This window comes from Mauremys mutica, chromosome 1 (assembly GCF_020497125.1).
Source record: "Mauremys mutica isolate MM-2020 ecotype Southern chromosome 1, ASM2049712v1, whole genome shotgun sequence".
Classification (NCBI taxonomy): domain Eukaryota; kingdom Metazoa; phylum Chordata; order Testudines; family Geoemydidae; genus Mauremys; species Mauremys mutica.
In genome coordinates, this window is record NC_059072.1 from 8,111,973 (window position 1) to 8,139,779 (window position 27,807).

The 27,807-nt window shown below is 49.0% G+C and overlaps 1 protein-coding gene across 2 annotated transcripts; it reads left to right on the top strand.

Annotated features, from left to right (window-relative positions):
* Nucleotides 1–1,156: 1,156 nt before the first annotated feature.
* Nucleotides 1,157–27,807, top strand: SLC35B4 (solute carrier family 35 member B4). 2 transcript variants are annotated; one of them, XM_044996691.1, is made up of 10 exons: nucleotides 1,157–1,303; nucleotides 11,103–11,216; nucleotides 12,159–12,261; nucleotides 14,777–14,826; nucleotides 15,972–16,053; nucleotides 17,849–17,909; nucleotides 19,138–19,247; nucleotides 19,857–19,932; nucleotides 22,299–22,374; nucleotides 25,597–25,689. In XM_044996691.1, exons 1-10 carry the CDS (start codon nucleotides 1,227–1,229, stop codon nucleotides 25,676–25,678), a joined length of 831 nt encoding a protein of 276 aa, XP_044852626.1. In that variant the 5' UTR covers nucleotides 1,157–1,226; the 3' UTR covers nucleotides 25,679–25,689. The 2 variants fall into 2 exon arrangements, with proteins under 2 accessions (XP_044852626.1, XP_044852625.1); XM_044996690.1 differs by lacking the exon at nucleotides 25,597–25,689 and adding an exon at nucleotides 25,693–27,807 and having other exon boundaries at nucleotides 1,158–1,303.

The window sequence follows — 27,807 nt, forward strand, 5'->3', positions numbered from 1 at the left end:
TGCTAAGGCAGAGTAGTAACACAGTGGCTCACAATTCTGGGTGGCCTGAACATGACACCTTAGTTTGCTTGTTAAAGGACAAAGACTTTGCTTCACTCTCAGGAAACGGGGCTAGAACAAGTTCCCGGCAGCTCTGAAAACGTAAGAATTTTGTTCTTGCTCATTCTAAAGTAACGACAAATGTTACTCCATCCACCGCCTGAAATAAAGCCCAGCACAGGCAATGGGAGTCTTTCCTAGGACTTCAGTAGCCTTTAGATCAGGCCCCTAGAGGGACCGTTACCCAGACCTTAGACTAGGTAAGATTTTATAGTTTGATGATCTTTGATTCAGTTTGGTTTCCTTGCTGTACTGTAAGCCCTTTGGAATTACGGGCTGTTCCATTGGCGTCTGTCCTCTCGGGCCATTCTCAGCTAAAAGGACAGTGACCTTCTGCTCCCTGGTGAGAAGCAGAGGAAGAAGGTGCCTCTCCTGGAGCCTTCGGTGGAAGGTGTAGGGCGGGAGGGTGTTTGTTCCCCATAAGGCCCACCAAGGTCAGTTCCAGGGAGCGGGGGAAGGCTGGTGCCTGTCTAGCCTGGAAGCTCTTCAGGCCAGAGCGGTGCCGCGTACAGCACCGAGCGCCGTCGGCATTTCACCAGCATTCGCGTTCATTAATGCTCATCCTCTCGCTGGCCCGCCTAGCCTCAGCCAATGATCGAGCAAGCGGCAGGGGCGCAGGAATTCTGCCAGAGCCCCCCTCCCGCTCCAGGCCAGGGGCACGCACGCACCCTGCGAGCTGGCCGCCCAGCAGCTGCTCGCTCCCGGTGAGCTTTTACCTGTGGGCCTGAAATCCTCCCCGCTCCTTGTGGGGGGCTGCGCTGCCTCCCAGCGGCCGCCGCCTCCTCCCTCCCCCCCTCCAGTTGCTACAACAGCTCGTCCCTACGGGCGAGCTCAGGGCCAGGTGAGCGCTGGCAGCCCAGGAACTACAACTCCCATCAGCCCCCGGGAGCCCGGCGCCGCGCTCCACAGTTGCCGGAGTCCATGGAGCCGGGCGGGGCCGCGCGGGGGGTTCTGGGAGCTGTAGTTCACCGGGGGCGGAGCGGCCGTAGGGATGAACGGCAGGCGGGCGGGGGAGGAACTACAGCGGGGCGGCGGGAAGCGGGGGAGGGGCGGGATGCCGGCTTGGCGGCGCCTGGGCCGGCGGGAGGCTCAGCGCGGCGGCGGGTGCGGGGCCCCCACCCGCTATCATGCGCCCGGCCTTGGCCGTGGGGCTGGTCTTCAGCGGGTGCTGCAGCAACGTGGTTTTCCTGGAGCTCCTGGCCAGGTGCGTGCCGAGGGGGGGGGGGGCTCGTGGCTGGCTGGCTGGCTGGCTCCTGGGCTAGCGGGCAGGGGCGGCTGGGCTGGGTTGTGCTGGGGGGGGTAGGGTGGCTGGTCTGGGGGATGCAGGGCTCCTGGGCTGCGCTGGGCTAGGTTGGAGTGGGGATGGCAGGGCGGCTGGGCTGGGCAGCTGGGCTGGGGGGGGGGGTAGCAGGGCTCCTGGGCTGGGGGGCAGAGTGGCTGGGCTAGGCTAAACTAAGCTGGGCTGGGAGTGGGGGGACAGGGCAGCTGGGCTGGGGGGGCAGGGCTGCTGGGCTGGGGGGGTAGCAGGGCTCCTGGGCTGTGGGGCAGAGTGGCTGGGCTAGGCTGGGCTGGGAGTGGGGGGGGGCAGGGCTGCTGGGCTGCGCTGGGCTAGGTTGGAGTGGGGGTGGCAGGGCGGCTGGGCTGGGGGGGCAGGGCACCTGGGCTGGGGGGGTAGCAGGGCTCCTGGGCTGGGGGGCAGAGTGGCTGGGCTGGGAGTGGGGGGGGGCAGGGCTCCTGGGCTGCGCTGGGCTAGGTTGGGGGGGGCAGGGCAGCTGGGCTGGGGGGCAGGATGGCTGGGCTGGGAGTGGGGGGGGGGGGCAGGGCTCCTGGACTGGTCTGGGGGTGGGCAGGGCTTCTGAGCTGCTGTTGCTTGGCCAGGTGTATTGTCACTGCCTGGGGGAGGGGCATTGCCCCTGGCCTGGGGGCTCCCAGCCAGGTGAGTGTTAGCATCTTTGGGGGCAGGGTCCTTGCGCTGCCCCCGAGGCTTGGGGGCATCTGGCCAAGTGAGTTGTTAGCACCCTCGGATTGCGGGACCAGGTCTGTGCGTAGCTTGCTGGGGTGGGGAGCGCCGTGCTGGGGGCACTAGGCTAAGGCGCAGGCTGGGGGCACTTGTGAAGCTAGAGGGCAGGGGGCTAAGCAGCTTTTGGGGAGTCTGCACCTTGTGCTGGTGTTGCCACCTGGTGCTCTGCCCAGCTGTAGGTGTCTGGCAGTCCAGAGCTTTGGCTGTGGGCTCTGATTCACCCCTGAGCTCCTGGGGCCACCCTGCACCCCACTGTTACAGCCATGTGCTTTGACCCACCTCTGATTCAGTCCATATCTCAGCATCGTGCTATCTATCCTGTGTATGGGGCCATTGAGTAGGGGCGTTTCTGGGGTTGTTCCTTGGGGATTGGTTCTTTGCCCTGTGTCATTCAGTATTGTAATCACTTATCTGGTAGATCTAATGCTGAGTTCAGGGGGGCTGCCCTGTATCCCAGAGTCCACCCTAATGTGGAGCTAGATGGCTACCTAGTGCCCTAGTCTCACGATTGGGCCCTCAAGCTTGGAGCTCAGGAGGGACCCCAATTTCTGGCCATGCTGCAATTTAAGAGGGCGCATCACATTCTGAGGTCTATGTTCTCCCTGGGATGCATGCCTGCCTTAAAGAGAAGGGGGCTGTAGTCTGTGGCAATGCACCAGAAGTGATGGGGCATAAGATTTTAATAGTAGCAGCAACTTAAAATGTGGTGGGGCATCTGTTTCCTTTTCCTATCACTGCTGCATTATGACTCATACACAGATAGTTTTCTAAATAATAGGGAGAGGAGGCCCTGGGCATAGATGGGATGGGGATAGAGACCTCTGTGTAACGGGACATGAGGGATCTCCCATGAGTTAGAAGAAAGGGGAGAATGTATGGTGGGTACCAGAGCTTGGTCTGCAAATGGGAGCATTATAGTATGATGGCAATGTACAGAGAGACTGTTACTTGTGAAAGCAGCAAAGAGTCCTGTGGCACCTTATAGGCTAACAGACGTACTGGAGCATGAGCTTTCGTGGGTGAATACATGCATCTGACGAAGTGGGTATTCACCCACGAAAGCTCATGCTCCAGTACGTCTGTTAGTCTATAAGGTGCCACAGGACTCTCTGCTGCTTTTACAGATCCAGACTAACACGGCCACCCCTCTGATACTTGTTACTTCTGAGTGAAGGAAAATCCTCTGATAGCAGAGAGGGGGGAGCCCCTGTGCCGTGGGTTTGTGACATGACTCCCATATTATGGATGAGAAAAGTGAGGCTCAAAGACATTAATGACCTGTCTCTCTTCCACCCTGGAGGTGCTCATGTAACCTACTGGTGAGTGTGTGTCAGGTCTCCCTCTGTGCGGAACTGCACAGGATGAGTTGTTACAGTCCCTAGCTCCGGAGACTAGGCAGTTTAGACTAGGCTACAACTAGACAAAGTCTAGTTGTAGCAGTCAATGCTTTTAGCTTTGAAGGTTCCCAGTTCAGTCCCCAGTGCGTCAGCCCAGCAGGCAGCCGTAGCACTAACCACCCGCTGAAGTCAGTGGCAGTTGTGAGTGCTTAGAACTTCAGAAAAATCACGCCAAGCATGTGACTTGCCCAAGGCCACCAGTGCGTCCGTGTCGAGAGTCAGGTTATCCTGGTTTACAGCCTGATACACTGCAGCGTGGCCAACCCCGGGTTTTCAAAAATCAAACCATCAAAGTCGTGGTTGACTTAACCGCTTGATTTTTTTTCAGAAATATTACTTTTTGTTTTTATTTGCCTTCTCGTTTTTGAGCCTTTAGGGTGCACTTGAGTCATGTTTTCAAGTTTTTCTCTGCAAACTTAGGGTTTTTTGGGGGGGGAGATGGGCTTTCAAATGAAAGCAGAGATTTTAATATATTCACCTGATTGAGGAGTTCAGGCACTAAAAACATCACATGACTCATGATCAATTATGAGAGCTGGCAACACTGCAATGCCTCCTACGCAAGTCACGGCCTCTTTCTGTGACTTGGTTTCCCCATCAATAACATGCCAGTGTTTACCTACATAATCTATATTTAATGTCCCTGCAGTGTTTGAAAATGCAAAGTGCTGTACAGTATTATTGGCATATGGCAATGTTTTATTAAGCTAGAGTTGAGGCTGAGCTCAGATTTTCCTATTTTAAAAGGATGGAAAAACCTCAGAAAGGATTTTGTGGTTATCAAAAAAGCAAGCAGTGGAAAGCCAGAAAATTTCAGAGTCAATGCTACAATCAAAAGAAAGCCAAACAAAGTGTGGCAATGCACCGTTTGGGTACCAAAAGAACTTGGCAATGCCTTGAGAAAAAACACTCTCTGAGATGAACTTATCTATCCATAACAAAGTCAGCTACTCACTGAGCAAGCAGAAAAATATTTTACTTCCAGTTGTACAGTGGTTAAACCAGGGCTGCACTTCTTAGCAGCCTTGAGCAGTCCACAGAAAGACACATTTTTATCAGTTCCTGATTAGCCAGCAGCATACTGGGGGAAATAATTTCTCCACCCCCTCAAGCATCCATGTGCCCCCAATGAGAGCACAGACCTATCAGTGTGCAGTATTGTTGTAGCTGTGTCAGTCCCAAGAAAGACAAGGTGGGTGAGGTAATATCCTTCATTGGGCCAACTTCTGTTGGTGAGAGACACAAGCTTTTGAGCTATACAGACCTAGCAGATTAGTGTTCAAGCCTCCTAGCCCCTGGTCAAGCAATTAAGGCCCCTAAGTCAATGAGGTTTTAATATAGAGGCATGAGTCACGCCGATCTGGTTGCAGGATCAGAGCCTAAGATGATAACCTAAAAAGAAGAGAGGTGTCTGGCAGCAAAGCATCACGCCTGGTATCAGAAAGAGATCTATATGAATCCAGTTAGCAAACCAGAGTTGTGAGTTCCATGTTTTGAAACTTCACCTGAGAACACTGCAGGTAAATCATCCTCACTAAATGCAAGATGCCGACGTGCAGCAGACTTCTTTAAAGGTGACTGGAAAAAAGGACTTTTCCCTTTTTAGATTGAGCACATGCTTTTTTCCTTTGATGTATGAAGGAGGTCTGACAGGTGATGGACTCTGTATACACACACGTACATAATGTGTGAGAGAGAGAGTGAGCGACACTGTAGCCAGTCCCTTCATGACGACAGAGAGAAATCCTTTGGAACAGCCACTTGGATGAGATGAACTGAAGGAGCAAGTCCATGATGCCAGGACTCCCAAACTGTGGTCCACTTTCTAATGATCTGCTGAGAGTTGGCTGGTCACATGGTTTTGGCTAGTCTAGTTGTTTCCAACTGCAAAATTGCATCGAGAGATTCCTGCTACCCCTTCCAGACAGCTGCTGTGGTTCCCGGACACTAACAGTTAGGTGATTGGGAATGGGCAGAGGAGGCTGAAAAGCTCTTCTCTGGAATGAGTTCTAGCCCAGTGGTTCTCAACCAGGGGTATGCAGAGGTCTTCCGGGGGTAGATCAGCTCATTTAGATATTTGCCTAGTTTTAAAACAGGCTACATAAAAATCACTAGTGAAAGCCGTACAAACTAAAATTTTATACAATGACTTGTTTATAATGCTCTATATGCAATACACTGAAATGTAAGTACAATATTTGTATTCCAGTTGATCTATTTTTAAATAATATGGTAAAAATGAGAAAGTCAGCAGTTCTTCAGTAACAGTGTAATGTGACACTTCTGTATTTTTACGCCTGATTTTGTAAGTAGTTTTTAAGTGATGCGAAACTAGGGGGTACACAAGACAAATCAGACTCCTGAAAGGGGTATTGTAGACTGGAAAGGTTGAGAGCCACTGTTCTAGCCCACGCTCAGGAGGGATCCTGCATTCTGGACTTTGTACCAGGCCGCCCAGAAGAGAAAATTCAATCTCCTAGAAGGCCGGAAGAGAAGTGAAACAAAGAAGGATTGTGATCTTAATGCAATAGTGAAATGAGAGACCCAGAACCACCCAGCCTTCTGGTGCCTTACAATTTGTATGTAATTTAAATTTACTGGAGGATTATTGTCCTAACGAAAGAGAATTGCCTAGTTGAGTAAAGTTAAAATAGCTGTCAAAAATTAATTGCTATAACTAGGCTCTTAGCCAATTTCTGTAAACCTGCCAAGGTGTCTGGATACTGTTATGGGTGGGGCTGGTTAATCTGTTTTTCTTTTGTGTTTGTCTTTTAACATTTGCAGATAGCTTTATGTCAACACAGTTTAGAACCTGGCTTGTCCCTGACTTCTTGCTTCACTTGTGGGGCAATGAGGCCGAGTTCCTGTGGCTCAGGAGAGCATGAAGGGGAATGGACTAGAATGACCAAATCCTAGTCTAGTCAGAAACCACTCTGGCATCCCACCAGGCTTCTAATTCCTCTTTCCTAGTTCCTCTCAAATCACCCCACGCTAGTAGTGGGACGAGAACCAACAGAAAGGCCAGATAGCGACCTGCAAATGGCCAGCTGGACATATTTGTCTACCCAGTCCTGTTAATTGAGTTTGCAACTTAGACACACCTGGACAGCAAATCAGTGAAAAATGGGTCCTCTCCAGTCTGAAACACCACGGTTTTAGCTTGTTGGATCCAGTTCAAGAGTCCTTTGCATTGGTTTCTCTGTTGCATCAGAGGAATCGGTGGTTTTCAGAGACTGTTTGAAAAGGGGAAGTGTCAACTCAATTTACATTTGTCCCCCACGACTATAAAATAGCAACAGTGAGCGTGATACATGCAATTTATGGGGGGGGCATAGTGGGCTGCTCTTGCATCTGAGCTCCCAGCCAGTCATGTACTCTAGCAAATGCTCGGTGATAGCTGCATGCTGTCCTGTCCCAGGCATCAAAGTTCCTTGGGAGAATCTCTGAATGTCGGCCCTGGCTATTCCGGTAGACACACACACAGGGTAGATTTATGCAACAGGTAGTTGGTTCACCTCAGGACACAGTCACACCCTTGTGAGTAATTGCTTGCTTCTTAGATTAATTACGGTTTCTCCATTTACTCCCACAGCTTTAAAATTCCAGTAAGACTTTGTATGTAGTACAGGAGCACTACAGACTTCCAGATCTTGTAGTGGGATGGGAGCGCTGAAGGAGACAAGTAGTGGAGGAAGATCACACTGGTGGTGATCCAGACTCCTGAGTTAGTGACCATTAGGGGTAGGGAGATGGTTGGGAGAAGAACCAGCAGGGGCCTGAACCTCAGGGATTGGATTCTGTGTATCGCTACCAATAGTTTGTGGAAGCCCAAGACTATAACAAGAAAAACTGGCTTCGTTCTAGTTGTTCCTGTATTGCCTAAATACCACTTCGAGAAACAAGGTGGGTGAGAAGTAATTGTCTCGCTAATATCCTAGGACCAGCATGCTACCCCAACACTAAATATCCCATGTGCACCAAACACTTAATGCTGTTGTCGTGTCTGATCTCCCAAGCAAAGCAGGTTTGGGCTAGATCATTTCTGGAACGGGAGGTCTCAAGCAAACACCTACTTGCTGCAATAAATGATGTTAGCAAATAACCATATGCTTACTCCCCTCACAAGACGCTCGAAGACCCATACCAGACAACTTAAAACAAGAGCCAGAATGAGCCTGCCACTCTCCTTTAGCATCCGGGTAACAGAGTGATATAAAACAAACCCACTCAGAAATGGATGTTCAAGACACACCAAACCCTAAAATCAAGTCCATATCCAGTACATCAGGAAGAACAGTAAATAAATAGTAAACGCCCCCCCCACCCCCAGCAAGCAATAGTGATGCACAGAAACATCACCCTATCAGACTGCTTTCGTGCAGTTAGAGACACACAACATAAGCAGGTTCTGACAGTCACACTGGATGTGCAGGAAGGAACAGCTCTGTTAACCATGTGATGGAGTAAAATGGAGACATTTTCCATTCCACCATCCAAACTCCGAGCTGTGGGAAAAGTGCTTCCTCAAAAGATTTTCTGTTGAAATGCAAGGAAGGAAAATTGAGCCTGGCTCTGAGAGGAGTAAAAGAGGCGACAACGGTAACCATAAAATGTGGCAACCTACTACCAAGTAGAAATAAATAAGATGGAGTGGACACCTGGTACAAAAATCCATTGTTTCTGTGAAGCCCTATCCTGTGTCTGACTGTACTGTATCTTGTATGCTTGCTCATCTCGATAAGTTTTGTTTAAATAAGTGATCCAATAGGTGGCACTGTTCCCTCTAGGTGAGTACTGAGCAAATACCCCAGCATTGTGGCAGATGAACCTATGCCACTGCACATACTGACTTACGGTGTTCGTACAGTGCCTAGCACAGAGCCCAAATCTTTCTGATGAAATGTAAAATGGAAACACTGGCCTCTTACGGCGGTTAAAGATCGAAGCCCTTCTCGCGAGACTAAAACACAAGATAGCAACAACTGGTGTCCTAGCTGAATTCCAAATGGCTAGTCATTCCTCTTTCCTAGTTTTCACTGCAGTTTCTGATGGATAACAATCGAAAGGTCTCGGGCCTGCTTCTCAGCATGTTCAGTGGCCAGGGCCAAGGATATCTGAAAGCTCGCCTGACGCTGGTCAACAGCTCTGCTCCTCTGGCACAGAGAAACGTTCTCCCATGAGGGTAAAGCGCTTCAAGGGACAGAGCTTTCTCAGGGGCTGGTCTGAGACTGGAACAAACTCCCCCAAGAACTAAGGACCGTCATAAACCTTATCTTCTTCCTCTCCCAAGTGCAAGGTGCACCATTTTGACCAGCCTTTTCTAGCAAACACAGAGCAGTGTGTATATAAAAAATTATCTCTCTCTCTCTCTCCTTATCAAACCCAAACACTCCACTGCATGCACAGTTCTCCTCTTGGGGGAAGGATAAGAGAATGAGCCACAGGTGACAGCTGCATTAAGCAATGTGAATAACATGACTGGAAGGTGCTCAGATATCAGGGTGGATAAAAATCAATGATTGAAAAAAAAATCAGATTTTTTTGATAAAATGCTTTTTGAGGAAAACACTAATCTAAAGATAGTTTTAATTAAGATACATTATAGCTCAAAGATATCTCATCATGGAATAGGGATTATAAATTCTAATTCTATAGCATGAGACAATATATTCATGTCATGTTTAAGAAAAGTTTTGTAAATAAATTCCAATAGTTCATGGATTAGGGACCAATTTTATGGGGGTCCAGGGGCTTCTGTATAGATTATTTAGGTTAATCTTTCAATCTACCCAATGGGGCTCAGGGCTCAGTGCTCAGTCTAGAAATTCCATTAGAGATGGTTAGTTTTGCAGTTCTCAAACTGTGGATTTGTGTCTCCAGAGATAACATGCTTGTTAACAGCAAAAATGTTTTTAAATAAATAAATAAAATATATAGAGGTGAGAAATAACAGACCTCAATCCTATTGTCCCTCTGCAAATTTGTGGACACAGAGTCAATCCCTTATCTCTCTCTAAAAGTGCAAAGTTTCAAAAAGTTCAATGAATAGAAGATTGTTGGGGGTGGAATAGATCTGGACAAGGAGAAGAAGTCTGGAGATAAATGTGAGAAGGGAGGGACAGGCAGTAGAAACAAAAGTGAAACTGTTTGAGCAGCATATTCCAGAAGTGTTGAGGTCTTTCTGAGTGTAGCCTTCACTGATTTGAGAGCTACCATATCATTCTCTCACTAGAAGGGAAAACCTATAATGGCAACAGGCCGTAAAAGAGACCCAGTTTGGGAATAAGAACCATTCAAGACACACATGTCTGCTGATGATGTTTTAAAGAAAGTCACACCAGTGAACTGGTGGAAGTCACTTAAACACTTGGATTCAGAGACTGTTGAAGTGATAATCTCACTTTTAACAGTGATAGATTCTTCTGCCGGTGTAGAGAGAATATTTTCTTCTTTTGGACTAATTCATTCCAAATTGAGAAATCATTTGGGCCTGAAAAAGCAGGAAAGCTTGTTTTTCTTTTCCAGATTATGAACAAACAGGAAAATGAAGGTAGATGACTGAGTTAGCTGCAGAAGCCAATATTTTAAGTTTCTCATGTTGACCTGGCTGACACAGTCAATTTAATTTTTTTAAATTTCATTTAACTATTTTAGTTAAAAACAATTTTAACAAAAACGAACCTGATTTTAAAAAACTTGAATGTTTAACTAAATTCAAAAATTCATATGCTTGTTTTGTTAAAATATTATATATTTGCTGTTGAAGAAAAAAATCCAGAATACATAACATCGTTTTAGTTAAATAAAACCATTTAAATGTTTGTCTGGTGATGTTCTCCTCCTAATACAGCATGCCAAGAAAATCCTCCAAATATTAATGATTAACCTGTTGAATTGGAGATATTTATGAAGTCATTGGGAGGTGAACTATCTGCTTCAGTTACTTTTGGTAAATGAAATAACCAAACAATCATTCATTTTCTGATATAGGTGTAAAACTAATCTGAAAAGTTTTCAAAATAAATCACTTAAAAATGTATAGGGTGTACCTTCTAAAAATGAAACCTACATCTATCTCTGAATTGTGAAGAATATGTATTAAGGTTATAACAACCAGCGAGAATGCACTTCTGTGTAGAAATCCATGATTAAATCGAGTCTTCCTGACTAGTGACTTAAATCAAATTCAGCCTGTCAGATATACGGGGATGATGGCCATCAAAGAACCTATATAGAAGAAAATGATACCCTACTTCACTTCCTATCTTAAGCCTGCTGAGTGGTGTTGCTGTGCACTGTTAAACAGCTGGCAAGCTGCTCCCCAGAGGTTGCTAGATCCCAGTGATGAGTGAAGTGATCCTTGTGAGTAGTTTGTATATGAATTTACAGTGGAGATGCCTATATTGCAGTGATGAAGGCTAATATAAGAACCACGCTAGATAAGCTTGTCTGGTGCGTTAGAATGGTAAACGCTGGTAAGAGCTCTATGAATGTGTGTAAGTTACTGGTCTCCTCCTCAGTGCATTCAGTTACAATTTACTGTGTGTCATTATGTTTCTCCTTCTCTCTCTTCCCCACAAATCCAGAGAGTTTCCAGGATGCGGGAACATCGTGACATTTGCACAGTTCTTATTTATAGCAGTGGAAGGCTTTATCTTTGAAGCCAACTTTGGAAGGAAGCGGCCAGCCATCCCAATAAGGTACAATAGACTTAAATGCTTTGGCTGGGCTTGACTTGACTAGATATCTGTTATCTCTTCGCGTTTAATAAAACAGCTTATCCGTTTCTCCTGTCTAACCCCCATTCCTTTTCCAGAGTTAGCAATGCTTCATTCACAACTTGTCATGCCTGATAAAATATTAACTCATTTATTTAGGACTATTAATAGGAAACTGCGTTCAGAGTCTTCTCTCCTAAGGAACACGTTAGTAGCTGTTTAATAAGCGAGTGTTACTTTTAGGGGACTGGATCTCTCTGGGGTTTGGTAACGAGTGGGGCCCACTGGAAAGGGTGGTTAAACACTGGAATAAATTGCCTAGGGAGGTTGTGGAATCTCCATCTCTGGGGATATTTAAGAGTAGGTTAGATAAATGTCTATCAGGGATGGTCTAGACAGTATTTGGTCCTGCCACGAGGGCAGGGGACTGGACTTGATGACCTCTCGAGGTCCCTTCCAGTCCTAGAATCTATGAAATCTGGGGGGGAAAGAAGTCTTGCAAAATTCTTGTTTTACCCCCACTTATTCTGTAGGGAACAGTCCTGCATTGGCAGCAGTGTGGCCTAGAAAACCTGATGGGTTTTTCCACCTCTGATCCCTGTGACCTGATGGCCTGTGTGAAATGACTTGGTGCCTAGTAGATCGCTAAATACCAACCCATTCACAGTTGGTCCCATTGTTGGCAGCCTCCTTACGGAGACTGAATCCCCCACCCACCCTGGAGCAGATGTGGGAGCATTGTTGCATGTAAGGGAGGGAGACTTGCACCGTCTGGGCTGTTCCTGCTCTGAGGATAAGCGGAGAGCTTGAGTCTCTGAGGCTGACAGATTAGCGCTGCCCGAGCGTTGTGTGAGAGAACGTCTAGAAGGAACTTCCCAGTCGTCAACTTGCTTTGCTGACCAGCCCCTTGTGTTTCCCTTTCAGATACTACCTGATCATGGTGGCCATGTTCTTCACAGTCAGCGTAGTGAATAACTACGCCCTGAATCTAAACATAGCCATGCCACTGCACATGATCTTCAGATCAGTGAGTACCTCTGCCAGCCTTTCTCTCAGTGTGCACAATGTCCCAGGGGAGCAGAACACATCTGTTCAGTCTCCCTCCAGGACCAGTTGAGGAGAGAAGCTTCGAATTGCCGTAGAGTGCTGTATAACTACAATATGCCTTACAAAGATAGCAGTGTTAGTAATGGAGAAAGGATGGCCTTGTGGTTAAGGCATTGAGTCAGAGCTTAATATGGGTTCAGTTCCCAGCTCTGCAATAGACACCCTTTGAGAACTTGGGCTGTTCCCTTATTGCCTGTGCCTCAGTTTTCCCATCTGTCAAATGGGAATAATACAACCACCTGACAGGTGATATGAGAACTAGTTAATCTTTGGGAGGCTTTTGCACATTACAGGGAGGTCTATTGTCACGCACACACCTGGCTGTCAGGGCTGGGAACTTGTTTGTCTGCCCCTTAGTCCGGGGGGCATCAAGGCCTGGAGAAGCTTCCTTCTTACAGATGGGGAAACTGAGGCATGGAGAGGTTGAATAACTCACCTGGGGTCACAGAAGGAGTTGGTGTTAAAGCTAGTATCCAGACTCTGGAGTTCCTGGCTCCCAGCCCTGCGCTCAGACTGCAAAATAACTTGCTTCTGTTTCATGTAAAACCCCTGCATTTCACTGGTAATGTGACCTATTCTTCTCCGTTTGGCACAGTATAGGATAGATTTGCAAAGACTGCCCAGTATGAATGCAGTCCGGGAGAAGGATATGTGAGTTTGCATGTGCAAACACTCAGTAGCTATTTTTTAGTTGTACTGAGCATGTTGGTAGCACGTCTGAAAAGTAAATGAAAGTTTTGCCTGCCCTTTACATCGCTAGTTCCCTAAAACTTGCGGATTCATTGATGTGTTTTTTATGGTGCTTCATAGGCACAGAGTGCTTTACAAAAGGTGACTTGTGCCAAAATAAAACTAATAGCATGGAGAGATGTATTAACGCAGGGGTGGGCAAACTACGGCCCAGGGGCCACATCCGGCCCTTCAGCTGTTTTAATCCGGCCCTCAAGCTCCTGCCGGGGAGCAGGGGCTGGGGCTTGCCCAGATTCATGCTGTAGCTCTGCGTGGCTCCTGGAAGCAGCAGCACGTTCCCCCCTCCAGCACCTACTCGTAGGGGCAGCCAGGGGGCTCCCTATGCTGCCTCCGCCCCAAGTGCTGCCCTCACAGCTCCCATTGGCTAGGAACCACGGTCAATGGGAGCTGTGGGGGCAGTGCCTGGGGACGGGGCAGTGTGCAGAGCTGCCTGGCTGCACCTCCACATAGGAGCCGGAGGGGGGACATGCCACTGCCTCTGGGAGCTGCTTGAGTGCTGCCGGGAGCCTGCACCCCTGACTCCCTTCTGTGCCCCAACCTCCTGCCCCAGCCCTGATCCCCCTCCTGCTCTCTGAGCCCCTTGGTCCCAGTCCAGAACACCCTCCTGCACCCTCAGCCCCACCCCAGAGCCTGTACCCCCAGCTGGAGCCCTCACCCCCCCACACACACACCCCAACCCCTTGCCTCAGTCCAGAGCCCCTTCCGACACCCTGAACTCTTAATTTCTGGCCCCATCCCAGAGCCCTCATCCCCTCCCACACACCAACCCCCAATTTCATGAGCATTCATGGCCCGCCATACAGTTTCCATACCCAGATGTGGCTCTTGGGCCAGAAAGTTTGCCCACCCCTGTATTAACCCAATGAGCCATGAAATGTATGAACAGGATCATTTGGGTAAGAAGATGTCACCTGAAAGCTGAGCCCTTCTCACCTCCTCTCTTCTGCAGCACCCTGCCAGGTTAAAGCCCACACAGCATGAATGCTCGTGCGCCCGCTGCTAGTCCTTCGTGCGCCCCTAGGGGGTGCACCTCACGCCTTAGAAAATGCTGCCCCGTCCATGTTACTTTCACAAATTTTCATGTCTGCAAACCAAGTGACAAGGTGAACTTACATTAAAGCCAAAAGGAAATGTATGCTTGAGTGTCAGGTATCACGTACTAGGCTGTGGAGTAGCCTTCCATGAGAAGCAGTGGCTGGCCAATCGCTTGACACATCTTAAATCTAGACTGTTTAAAAAAAAAAAAAAAAAAGAGGCTACAACCTAGGAACCAGTCCTGCGCTGGGCTAGATAACCTCGTAGTTCTCTCTCCTGAACATCATCATTCCTGAGCCATCCCCAGATCGATAGAGGGCCTACGCTTATTTCGCACAATGTTGATTCCAGAAACTCTTTTAACTTGTTCTCTTCCGGAATTGCCCTTGTAACTGTTTTAGCATAAATACAACAAGGGGAGAGCCTAAATTTCCCTGCCGTACCCACAAATCCTGTTACTTCTCTGGGTCTAATGAGAATCAGTCCCTCTCTGATTTCGGTCTCTCTCCGTCCTTGAGCCTGTTACCTCTATTAGTGATCCGAACGTAACTGTTCAGAGCTCACAGGATTTCTTGTTGAATGTGTTTCTGTTTCTGGGAGGGTGCCTGACACACTGACCTTGTTTGCTTTTCTCTCTCCTTCCGCCCCAGGGCTCTCTGATAGCGAGCATGGTTCTAGGTGTCATCATTTTGAAAAAAAGGTAAATTTTACCTCCCAGTTTCATCAGAAAAATTTATGTTATTGACTCAGTCAGTGCAACAATCTGATAGTCAGCAGCATTTGGCACATGTGTAAAACTGTTAGTCTGCAAAGTGCATTAGACTTGATCTGTCATCCCCGGTGTAAATATTATCCTCCTCTCACTGATGGGGAAACTGAGGCACTGAAGGTAAGTGACTTGCCAGAGGTCAGGGCGGGAGTCGGTATCAAAGCTGGGATTGGCACTCCAGCCATACCTTTCTAAGGCAAACCGAGGCTGAATAGGAAGCATTTCAGTACCACTGCTTTGCATTTCTGTATCACCTTCTGTCTGAGAAGTACAGTGTTCTAGGGCTTAATCGATTAATGATCATAAATCACCCCTTACTGATAGGTAAGTAGTAAAGGAGAGTTGGTCCCAGGTTGCTGCTCGTGGGCTGGCGTGTGACTATAAGTGGCTGCGGAGCGATAGGGCAGAGAGTGGTTTGTCACTCAGTAGCCTCTGCAGCCACCAGCCTTCCAGCTGAGGCCTGGATAGGATTCCCTTCCGTGTCGGGTCTCGGCTTAAATATTTCTCCAAGAAGTTTTTGTTTTTGCCGCAATAGGAGCGTGTGGGTCTTTGTCCCCCTCCAGTGGCTGGTTTATGTAAAAGCTAAGTTGACAGCTAAGCGAGCTTCAGATGCTCGTACTGTTCGCGCTGATGGGCCAGGGCTCGAGACGTGCTGCTGGGCCAGGCGGGAGTGGGGCGAGGTACTGCAGTCAGAGCTCTCTTCTGCTGACCTTTCCATCTGTGTGTGAGTATCAGGGAATGAAAAGGAAATGGCTCAAGCAAGAGAGTAATCAGAATGACATGATCTTAAGGCTGCCTATCTTGTGATCTAGCGGGGCTAGGAACCCTTTGGCCCTGGCCTAGCTCTTGGAAAGAGAGCACTTAAATCTCTGAGCATGGAAGGGGCTAGAGATGAAAGAGCTTTTCCTTGGATCTTCTGTTCAGCAGTTTCCAATCAGTAGTTACTCCAGATTTACACCAGGGTAACTGAGGAGAATCGGGCCTAATGCCTCTTCAGTGCAGCATTGGGTGAAAGCTCCCAGGTTGGAAAGGGTGGACTACAATGCTGAAGTGTCTCTGTTCTTCTCTTGTTGCAGATACAGTGTGTCGAAATACACATCCATAGCCCTGGTGTCCGTGGGGATCTTTATCTGCACTTTAATGTCTGCAAAACAAGTGGTAAGGAATGCTTTCCAAGGGTCTGAGTCTGTACAGCTGTGAGCCCTATTAACAGTAGGAGCCGCCACTGATGCCTTAATCAGGCAATTCCCTTTGTGTCAATGGGAAGAAAGTGCACTGCATATTTTTTGTCTATTTCCCTAGAGAGCTTCCCCACAGTCAGACACAAAAAAAACAGGAGTACTTGTGGCACCTTAAAGACTAACAAATTTATTTTAGCATGAGCTTTCGTGAGCTAAAGCTCACTTCTTCGGATGCATAGAATGGAACACACAGACAGGAGATATTTATACATCCCTTTATTTATTTATTTTATTTTTATTTTTTGAATAGTTCAAGGTGCTGCTTAGTTTTTGCTTTTCCTAGGGGCACACTGAATATCAAGTTACTTTCATCTGCAAAGGAAACAAAATAACTGGGGTTAATGTATTTGATTATTGCACTGCCATTGTGGTGACACTGCTTAGACTGGCAGCGTCTATCTAAAAACCTTGCTCTCAGCTTCCAGAACTGCTCACTTTTCAAACTAGAATTTTCCAGGCCTGGCCCGAAACCAAGGGTGATTTTTATTTTGGGGGTAAGTTTGAGCATAAACAGGATGGCAATTTTTTGGGAGCAAGGAGAGTGTGATTTTTGGGGCAGGGAGAATACACACAAGTGTGTAACTTTTCTTGTTTGAGGTTTTTCCTTCTTCGTTCAACAGCTTTTAAGCAGGTAAGTCCAGAAAATTGAAACTGACCATGGAGATAGGGCTCAGAGAGATGCCCCTTCCAGGGTCTTGGTGAAAACTGATTTAATTTGGCCGTTTTGAAGGTTTGAATAGCGTGTAAGCCCACTGCAAACTTACAGTGACAATAACATTTTATCATGGGGGAAAATATACTTAAGAACGTAGGATCAGAAAGGACCTCACGCTGTCAATCTCCTGCTGTCATAGGCAACTATAGAGAAGAAAAATTTACTAGATTCTCATGGAGCCCAGCCTGGTGGATTGCACAATAACTATAAGCAGCTCTGTTGCTCTGACACAGAGACAGCTGCTTACAGTTAGTCTGCAGTGTAAGAGGCTGGGTTCTGTAAGATCCTTGCTTATTTAAATGCAGATTCGGGAGATTAATGCATCCACAGATGCATTAAACAGCTGTACTTAGACTAGACTAGTAGTAATAATCCAAGTTAACTTTAATAGGTCCACAGCAAGTACTGTGAGTTAGGCATGTGCCACAGAGTGCAGGCTTGGCTATCGGCGTATGTGAGTCTGTATCCCATTTTCAATAGAGACACGCCTGAATACGTCTGTTTTCCACCCCGCAAAAGAATGTGTGCACCTGCGGCTCCTGTCAGACTTGGGCTGTGCAGCATGGTACTTTTTTATTATTATAGGTAATTGATTATTTTTTCCAAATACAACAAATATCCCAAAATACCAGCTTCATCGTCACGCACACAGTCAGTCAAGGGTTAGGAGAAAGGGAGGGGAGGGGAAGCGACATATGTCTTCAGCCAGCATGTTCCTTTGAAAGGGATGCTTTGCTGATCAGTCTTCATCTTCTGTCCAACAATCCCACTAAAGCAGTGGTGAAAGCCGTAACTGCCACATACTCTCTCTAACCAGTGAAGGGACTTACAGGTGCGAAGGAAGGACACTCCAGGCTGTCTTCGATATACTGTTTGTACATAGGTTTGGAACACAATCCCTCAGCTATTGGGAACAGAGAGACAAACTTAGTCTCTGGGAACCTGTCCAACTGCATCCATTATAATGATCTGACTCTCTTCTCCCCACCTTCCCTAGGCGTCTAAATCCAGCTTAAGCGAAGAGGACGGACTCCACGTCTTCATGTGGTGGCTGTTAGGTCTGTAAGTGCAGTGACGCTAATTGGCTTTGCAATTACGTTGGTCGAAGTTGCTCTCACGGGGCTGATCTCCAGGCCTGCAGCCGTGCTTAAACGGCACGGCAGCAGAGAGCGATGGGACACCCGGCTCCAGGGATCAGTTGTGTTTCTGCTGTCGATTTAAGCAGAATCCCGTTGCCCTCTCTCATCCTGTTGATACAAGCCTATCACGTTGCAAAAAGTCGTTTGCAACCAGCTGGTCAAAGACAGCATCTGAAGTGTTTGTGTGAGGGGTGGGTTAGTGATGGAACTGGGTTGCTCCTTTATCAGGTCCCTTCCCAGGTTACTTTTCTGCAGTGAATTTGAGAGATTCATCTTCAGTCAAAAAGGGCAGAGTCTGATCTCCATTGGACGGGTGCCGCTGATGTAACCGAGATTAGAATCTGGGCCTAGCTCTGTAAAGCAGACTCCCCGTAGGAAACAGGCATGGGAGAATAACCTGAGAAATGATGGCTTCTGAAAGTATCGCAGCATCCCGTCATCAGCTGAAGCTGGGGATGGGGAGTCAAAAATTGCTTAGAGATCAAAGGGCAGTCTCAGTCCTGGGTGTCATTCCATTGCCTACAGCAGGATTAGACCAGGGATGTATTTGGCCCCATGTGTATGCTGACAATATGGCCCAATTCCTCCCTACAATAGAGGGACCTTCTTGTTCACCCAGGTGCTGCAGACTACACCATGAGGGAGCAGTTACCTGCAAGCTTGGTTGTATTTTATGGGTCTGATGTACCACAGGGAACCTTTTTAAAAAACTGGCTCTGAAGAGTTTAATATGGGCAGTCTTCACTTTCTGGCTGCTTCCAGGTGCTGGGGTTGATATCTTGAGGAACTCAATATCGTCACTCGTCTCTTTGCATGTGGGGCAGTAATTCCCTCTGTGCTCTGCAGGGGCTGGCTTCCGATGTTCAATATCAGTCAAGGGGGTAACAACATCTAAAGCAGCTAAATCACTTTTGAAAATGGGCCTTAGGTGCTTAAATCCTATTGGCTTTCCATGAGACTTAGCGTCTGAGTCACATGGGTAAAATATTCAACGACCCCTAACATCTTTCGGCTGTGGCACCTGTCTCTTGTGGGCTTTCCCATTCTCTTCCGTTTCAAGTCGCGCCCTGGTGATCTGCCTACGCTAATTGATTTGAGGTTCATTAAGCTTTGAGGCAGGGATAGTGAGGCTGCTTTTCTGTTGCAGGCATCGCGGCACTGACTTTCGCCCTGCTTATGTCAGCCAGAATGGGGATCTTTCAAGAGACCATCTACAAACAGTTTGGAAAGCATTCCAAGGAGGCACTGTTTTACAATGTAAGCAACTGCTGGCTTTACCTCAAACCAAACCATTTCAAATATAAATTTCATGTAGTTTTCCAGTCTGTTCTATGCGATAGAACCATTGACCCGACTGGAACCTTTTTTTAGAAAGAATCCAGACCTGAAGGCCCTGATCCTATGGTCAGAGTCATGCAGGCAGTCCCTGGCGGTGCTCGGCAGTAGGAAATGTTTTGCAGGAAATAATCCTGCATGATGATCTTCCCATCTCTACGTCCTATGATGCCAGGTTGCCATACTGTAGAGGGGATCGGGGAAATGAGGCCTGATCAAAAACTGTCCCCAAACCTCTCACTCAGGTGTTTAGCCCTTTAGAACATGAGGGCTGGGTCAGTGAATGCATTTCATCCTGTCGTAATCCCAGGCTGCTCTGCCAAGAGGGACTGATCATTTTGACTTGGGATGGATAAGCGGTACGTGAGCTCAGCTTGTACACGGGCAGCCTCGTAGGGGCAATTAGTATGTTAAAGCATTTGTCCTTTAACATTAGTTGAGATGCACATACACTGGCTCCCTGTACTGATGTGGATTCTCTGCATGGTGTCAGTTTAAAGCTCTGCATTGGATTTCTGTCTCTTGCCATAGCATGCCCTGCCCCTCCCTGGCTTCCTCCTCCTCGCTCCGAACATCTACACCCATGCTGTTCTCTTCAGCCAGTCTGGTGAGTTTTCTTTGTGCAAGTCGATGCTCTTGTCGATTCCCTGCAGTGCAGGAATCTCTGGGTGAGACACTCTGGCTGGTGGTTATGTAGGTCAGCTTAAGTAATTAAAATGTTCCCTTCTGAACGGAAGTCTGTGAATTGGTATGGAGAATGCTTTAACCCAACAGAGGGATTAGAAACTCGTCAAGTTCCCAACCCTGCTAATACACCTGTGCTTAACTATATGTATCATCAGGAGTCTCGTCAAAATCAGTGGGTCTGTTTTGTGTGCATAAAGTTATTCACACGCAGAAGGGAAAACCTGAAAACTGGTGAATGTTATTGTTAAATAAGCCCCACCTCACATACATAGATCCCCAATTTTATCTGACAGCCAAAAACTTTTCTCCATGATGTTTCGTAAACAGGTCCCCCTGTAATGCACAGCTCATCTTCCGGCACAGCCATTTCAAAATGAAAATCCTTCTATCCAGTGGAAAAGAAGGGCTGTTCTTCCTCCCCATTCAGAAAATCAAGTGATAACAGATTTCATGTTCAATGTGATGTGGCCGTTAAAAAAGCTAATGCGGTCTTGGGATGCATTAGGCGAGGTATTTCTAGTAGAGATAAGGAGGTGCTAGTCCCGTTATATAAGGCGTTGGTGAGACCTCATTTGGAGTACTGTGTGCAGTTTTGGTCTCCCATGTTTAAGAAGGATGAATTCAAACTGGAACGGGTACAAAGAAGGGGCACTAGAATGATCCAAGGAATGGAAGGCCTGTCGTATGAAAGGAGACTTGAGGAGCTCAGTTTGTTTTCCTTAACCAAAAGAAGGATAAGAGGAGATATGATTGCACTCTTTAAATATATCAGAGGGATAAATACCAGGGAAGGAGAGGAATTATTTCAGCTCAGTGCTAATGTGGACACGAGGACAAACGGATATAAATTGTCAGTCAGGAAATTTAGGCTTGAAATTAGACGAAGGTTTCTAACCATCAGAGGAGTGCAATTCTGGAACAGCCTACCGAGGGAAACAGTGGGGGCGAAGGACCTCCATGACTTTAAGATTAAGCTGGATAAGTTTATGGAGGGGATGGTATGATAGGATAACGGGTTTAGTCAATAGGTCAATAACGTGCCACACTGGTAATTAGTACAAAGGGTCAATGTTGGGATATTGTTAGCCTTTTCCAGAGGGTCTGGCTGGAGAGTCTTGCCCACATGCTCGGGGTTCAGCTGATCGCCATATTTGGGGTCGGGAAGGAATTTTCCTCCAGGGTAGATTGGCAGTGGCCCTGGAGGTTTTTCACCTTCCTCCGAAGCATGGGGCAGGGGTCGCTTGCTGGTGGATTATCTGCTACTTGAAGTCTTTAAATCATGATTTGGAGCATTCACCAGCAGAGTCAAGGGAGAGAATTAGTTCAGGAGTGGGTGGATCGGCTTATGCGGCCTGCATCTTGCAGGAGGTCAGACTAGATGATCATAATGGTCCCTTCTGATCTTGAATTCTATGATTCTATGATTCATTAAAGCAGTCACATAAGTGATGCCGATGAGCACAATAATGGGAATTAACAGATCAGATTCTTTGGTTGAAATTGGCGTAGCTCTGAAATTGGAATCAATGAAGCTGCAGAGGCTTACAGCAGCTGAGGATCTAGCCCATGATGCATGTCCGGGTAGATGAACTGTGTGAAAATGACAAATGTTTTCATACAACTTTTTCACACAAACTTCTCCGGGCGGGTATTGCCAGCACAGAGTTGCCTTCTGAGATTTCCTTTCCTCCCCCAAAAACTTGCAGAAGCACGTGCAAAGTGGAATTCATGTTCTCATTGCCAATAGCTGCTTGATAATGGACCCATCCTCATCTGTGAATTCAGAAATTCACAGCTCTCGTGGTGTTTATCATGGCAAAAGCTTTGCCCGGCTTCTGTGTAATGCACATCCAGCAGGAGACACCAAAGAGTGAGCAGTAAGAGATGCCACCTCACTATGATAGTTCCGTCTAGCGATAAAAGTCACGTTGCCACACTAGATCAGAACCAGAACTGGGCCCCTTTCCAGGTGGTAGAGCCCTGTGCCGCTGGAGCATGTGCAACCGTCACTGCTTTCCAGTCTGCTTTAGAATTCCTTTGAATCTGAATACCCTTCGGTCTCCAGAGCTGTGGTGTGTTTATCCCTAGCACAGAGACAGCATGGTCAGTCGCAGTGCAAGCTCCCCACAGCTTTTCCTGCAGACCTCGCGGAGTGAGATGCAATTGAGAGGCTTCCCTGCTGAGACCACCAAGAAGGGGGCTTGTTGCCATTGTGTGTGTGTTTGTGCTTTTAAAAGCAGGGTCGAGATCAGACATGGACCTTTCTTCTTCCCTCTCTCCTCGCAGAGCCATTCCAAGTCCCAGGGATCGGGCTGACCTTGCCGATCATGTGGTTCTACCTCGTCATGAACGTCATCACTCAGTATCCTTCAAACGCACGGGTGGTAGAGCCAGGGCAGGTAGCGGGGATGCTAGCGCGTTGAGAAAACTCGGCCGAAAGATCAGTGGTGTAAATCCTGCCCTGTGCTCTGAGACCTCCCCGAATTCAGAGCTGATGCGCAAGAGGTGCTGTCAGCTGCTGAAGCAGCGTGCGTGTTGTTTCCAAGAGACCAGAGGCGTTGACAGGTGCGCTTGAGCTGATGTAAGGTACTGAGACAGCAGCTAAACTTTTACTACTAATTATTATTGGAAGTGTGAGCGTGAAGCTGGTAAAGGCCGTCAGAGAGGGTCCCGGCAGAAGCCCTTGCTCTCTGAATTCAGGCAGAATGCAGTGCAGGAAGGCAACAGAAGAGACAGGGACCCAAGCGTTTCGATAATGGCACCCTCTGGTTGCTTGTTGTTTGTGAACACACCTCAGCGATTCCGGGGTGAGGCAGATACTCCTGCAGTTTGTCACCGAGTTATGGCTTGCGGTTATTGTAAGCTCTTTGGAACAGGGAGGGGTCTGTTTTTGTTCCCTCCCGATCTCTGTGCAAGGATTGCTCTGTTCTGCAATGGCAACTTGTGTGCACCTGCGTATAAAGCAACAGTGGTTCATCTAGTACAATATACCACCTCCTGTCGTACTGCAGCAAACCAATCCTCCACCTAGACTAGTATCCCTCTCTCTGACAGCCGCCCCAGCAGGATACTTCAGAGGAGATTTGGAAAGAGATCGAGACAGCTGGGCATGTATAATTTGAGTCGAGTAGGAGCAGAAGCCAGCCTAGGGTCCTGTGTGTGTGGAATGGCTTGACAACTATCTGGCTTTAGCACTGAGGCAGCTCTGCTTAGCTATGATTGAGCTCTACCTTTGTCCTCTACACTTACTGGGCCAGAGGAGGGTGGAAATATTCCTGTGAATACAAACACTCTTGCCTATCCAGGGGAAGGGGAAAGGTGGATCAGTGAGAAGCTTCCCGATCCCCAAAAAAGGCAGCCACCTGGCTCTGTGTTGAAATTCTCCCACCCCTTTGTCTTAGAATTTCCCCCCCCCCCGGCTCTCTGTCCTTATTTCACTATTCCCTCTGCAGCCCAGCTAGGAGCCTTTCTACTTACTGCTTCCAAAGCCTCTTGGTAAAAAAAAATACCTCCTTAAACACGTCTCTCCTGTATTCTAGCAAGGGGGCGTGGAGGGGAAGAGACTTCTCCACTCCAGCTGTTTATCAGCTTATGCCCTGCAGCAGGAGGATTGAGAGCCCCTAGATTTAGCCTACCTGGTCTTGCAGCAGGTGCTGTGAGCATATCAGTGCAACTTTTTAACCCTTCTTTAAGAGAGCGGCTGCTCTAGCACCGTGTGTTTGGGTTTGAGATTATGATGGCTGGATTCTCAGAGAGCTCTGGCTGGTGTCGAAGACTGGGAGGATTCATATAGACAAGGGTTGGGCAAACTACGGCCCGGGGGCCTCATCCAGCCCTCCAGATGTTTTAACCAGCCCTCGAGCTCCCGCTGGGGAACTGGGTTTGGGGCTTGCCCCACTCTGCGTAGCTCCCAGAAGCAGTGGCATGTCCCCTCTCCGGCTCCTATGCATAGAGGCAGCCAAGGGGCTCCGCAAGCTTCCCGAAGCGCTGCCCCTGCAGCTTGCATTGGTCAGAAACCGCAGCCAATGGGAGCTGCAGGGCCGGCACCTGCAGACAGGGCAGCACGCAGAGCCATCTGGCCGCGCCTCCATGCAGGAGCTGGAGAGGGGACATGCCACTGCTTCTGGGAGCTTCTTGAGGTAAGTGCCACCCAGAGCCTGCACCCCTGACCCCCTCCTACACCCCGACCCCCTTCCCCAACCCTGATCCGCCTCCCGCCCTCAGAACCCTTGGTCCCAGCCCAGAGCACTCTCCTGCACCCCCAACCCCTCATCCGTAGCCCCACCCCAGAGCCTGCAGCCGCAGCTGGAGCCCTCACTCTCCCCTCACTCCAACCCCCTACCCCAGCCCAGAGCCCCCTCCCACACCCTGAATTCCTAATTTCTGGCCTTACCCCAGAGCCCACACCCCCAGCTGCAGCACTCACCCGCTCCCGCACCCCAACCCCCAATTTTGTGAGCACTCATAGCCCGACATACAATCTCCATACCCAGATGTGGCCCTCGGCCCAGAAAGTTTGCCCACCCCTGATCTATAGACACTGCAAACAGCTGTGGAGACACATTAAGGGCTCAGAAGAGGAGAGTGAATTTTGTGTCTCTCTTTAAAGTCAACTCTTTCTGGGTGGGGGTGGATCTTGAGTATTCCCTTGTGGCTGGTGGCCTTGAGTCATGTAAGTCTAGCCCTGAATAATGTGGGGAATGAGGCTACTAGCGCTTATACGTAAAGGCGCATGGTAGTGATCCCGAATCTCCTAGGGTTTGCCCTCCGTTGAAGGACATCCTATCACCCCTTGTATTGGGAGAGCTGTAAAGGTGTGTGGACGTTGGTAGGAATTCCCGGAGCGTCTGCAAACCCAGCTTCCGGGCACGGGGCATAGAGCAAAGGAGCAGAAAGATCTCCCAGCCGTGCTCCATTGGCTCGTTTGGATTGTGCATGAATGGCTGGCTGGAGCCTGAGAACAGGGTAGCTTTGAGGTGCCTTTGCAGCTGTGTTGGGCAGATGAGCCTATATAGACTGTAGGCGTTCGGGGTACCAGGCAGCAGGAGCTGCACCTGTGAATATCTGTCATGGCTATGAGCAGGGGCAGTGTCTGTACGTGCCATGAAACGGAGGAAGAACAAGCCCAATGGGCAAATCAGAAATATGTTAGCTTTAAACGAACATGAGCAAACCCAGCTTCCTTCCGGGGTGAGAGGCCTTCGCGGAACTGGGAAGGGCGACGGGGACAGAGGGCCTGGGAGGTGCTGCAGGACTGGAGTGAGCTGAGCAGAGCTGAATGGGAGCCCATGGCTGGAAGACCAGGGAGTGGAAGGAGGGTTGCAGGTCAGGACGGAGGGGTATCAGCAGAGCTGTGTCGGTGGGGAGAGCAGTACTGGAATAGGAGGGTGGGCTGGGGGCAGGATTGAGGGGCATGGGCGGAGCTGTCTGTGTGGAGAGAGACCAGGCGGGAGGGACTGTGGGTCAGGCTGGAGGGGCATTGGCAGAGCTGGTATGAATGGCAGGGGTTCTGCAGCTCAGAAGGCAGCACTGTCCCTGGCTCAAGCTGGTGCTCTCCGTTTCACTTTCCTGAGCGCTTAATCCGTCCGCCGGACCCACCCACGGCCCCCGTGTTCTCAAACAGCCAACCACAGTCACGTGCTCCTCACCACTCGCTGTGCCCTTAACTCGCCCCACCCAGGTACGTGTGCATTCGGGGAGTCTTCACCCTCACCACGGAGTGCACCTCCCTGACCGTCACCCTGGTGGTGACGCTGCGCAAGTTCGTCAGCCTCATCTTCTCCATCCTGTACTTCCAGAACCCCTTCACCACCTGGCACTGGCTGGGCACCCTCTTCGTCTTCGTGGGCACGCTGATGTACACCGAGGTGTGGAACAGCCTGGGGCCTCTGCTGGCCAGGCACAGGACGGAGGCCAAGGAGGAGTAAAGGACTGTCTCCGCAAGGACCCTTTTTCCATGGTTTTACAGGGCAGAGCCCCAGTTTCTGTACTAGAGAGGCGCTGCTGGCTGTGCCAAGCTGGTGGGGAGCGTGTAGCCTCCGCTGGGGAAGTGGACGAGTTTAGCGTCCGGCTCGCAGCCCCTTTCGTTTTAAAATGGCCCTTTTAAAATTTTTAATACTGTAAAGGTAACAGGCCCGGCACTGGCCCCCTGCCTGTGGTGCTGTCGGCCCATCCTCCCTCCCCGCCGGTCTGATTTAACCCTTTGGCTGCCATCCATGGCCATTCTCATTACTGTACTCGCAGCCTGGTGCGCTCGAGCAGCACGGCAAGGGCTTGCGTCCTGCCCCGCCCGGTGGCGCTACTGCCCAGCGCGGCATTGTAAAGTTCAGTCACAAAGCGTGGCTGCCGAGCCCTGGCTTCTGGGCAGCTGCAGCTACCGACTCTTCCCAAGTCCCCTGATCCCTCTGTGAAATCCTCTGCCGTTCCTGGCTCGTGGCTGGGAATGATGCGTTCTGCACCGCCGCCGAGCCTGCAGCGAAACACTCCATTTGTGATAGCGCGTCGTGGGCTCTTCGGTGAGCCCAGACTTGTGAGAGGGACTTTTAAAAGGTCGATCACACTGGTGTCCTCGTCTCTTGCTTCATTGAGACACTGAAGTATGTAAGATCAGGGCTTGACTCAGTTTCTCTTTGCAGGTCACCTTTTAAAGCGCAGGTGACAAATGGCACCAGAGGACTCCATCCTTGTCAGCTGGCCGGTTCCCAGGTTACTTTTCCCCTCCTAATTGCTAGTGTAGTTAAGCCAGCCCTGAGCCAAAGAACCCAGCTGGACCAGAAAGGTTCTGCAGGCCAAATTAGACACCCGGTGACTCCTAGCAACCCCAGAGTCCAGTGGGTTTGTTGAGATGAGACTGATTAGAATTTAGACTATTCTACTGGAGCACAAGATGCAATAGCCAAGAGGGAGCTGGAGGCTGTCGGCTCTGCATGGCTCAGAGTAGAGGCTTTGTTTGTGTTACTGAACGCAGCCAGGGAACAGATCTCTCCAGTCAGAAGGTGCCTCTTTCACATTCCCTTTGCAGAGGAGAACAACCCTGTTGAGTGATGTGCCCAGTGAAATTACAGATGTTTCCCCCGAAGGGCTCAGAGGCAGTCAACCACATTGAAGGCCTTTGCATGGTTGACTATCCCCTAAATCCCATGGTGAAGTTACTGCTCAGGTCTAACATGGCACTTTCCCTATGGTCACCACTCTTTACCCCTGTGCTGCTGCTGCTGCTTGAGCCTCTGAATCAACCAGCTGTGGCGCTCCTGTGACATCAGGTCCATAAAGATGGCTTCCCCTTAACATCCTGCTAAATGACATTGCAAGATCTAGCAGCCAACCTTTCCGATCCTCACTTCGATTTGGGTGTGCCAGTTCTACCCACCTGTGTTAGGATTTATACATCCAGGCCCCGTGTGAGGGTTTGGCTGCAAGCGCACAGACCTGTTCTGTGCATTGTGGTAGACCTGGCCAGCAGTGTTCAGGAATGAGCTTACACAGGGCTTGTAGCAATAGAGAATTAATAGTGGCAGGTCTGTGTTGTCCTTTCTAGGCGCAAGGAGGAAAGATAAATGTGCAGTAACAAACCCACAAGTGAGTACCTGCTGGGACTCTGCTAATGGGTGAAAGGGAAGAGGCATAAACCGATCTGAATACAAAGCCAAGATGTTCCTGTATTAGATTACATGCACTGCCCTCAAGCAGCTAGCCCAGCATCTGACTAGAATAAGACGTGATAGCAGAAGAGCGAAAGCCATCAGAAGTAGCTCTGATGGTGGCAGCCTTCAGCGGTCTCAGCAGAGAACAAGGA

Bases quoted from the DNA above. Each gene is read 5' to 3' on its own strand.
- SLC35B4 (XM_044996690.1), top strand. From the start codon at position 1,227: ATGCGCCCGGCCTTGGCCGTGGGGCTGGTCTTCAGCGGGTGCTGCAGC. The intron at 19,248-19,856 runs GTAAGCAACTGC...CTCTTGCCATAG, and splicing joins AGGAGGCACTGTTTTACAAT to CATGCCCTGCCCCTCCCTGG. The intron at 19,933-22,298 runs GTGAGTTTTCTT...CTCTCCTCGCAG, and splicing joins TGTTCTCTTCAGCCAGTCTG to AGCCATTCCAAGTCCCAGGG.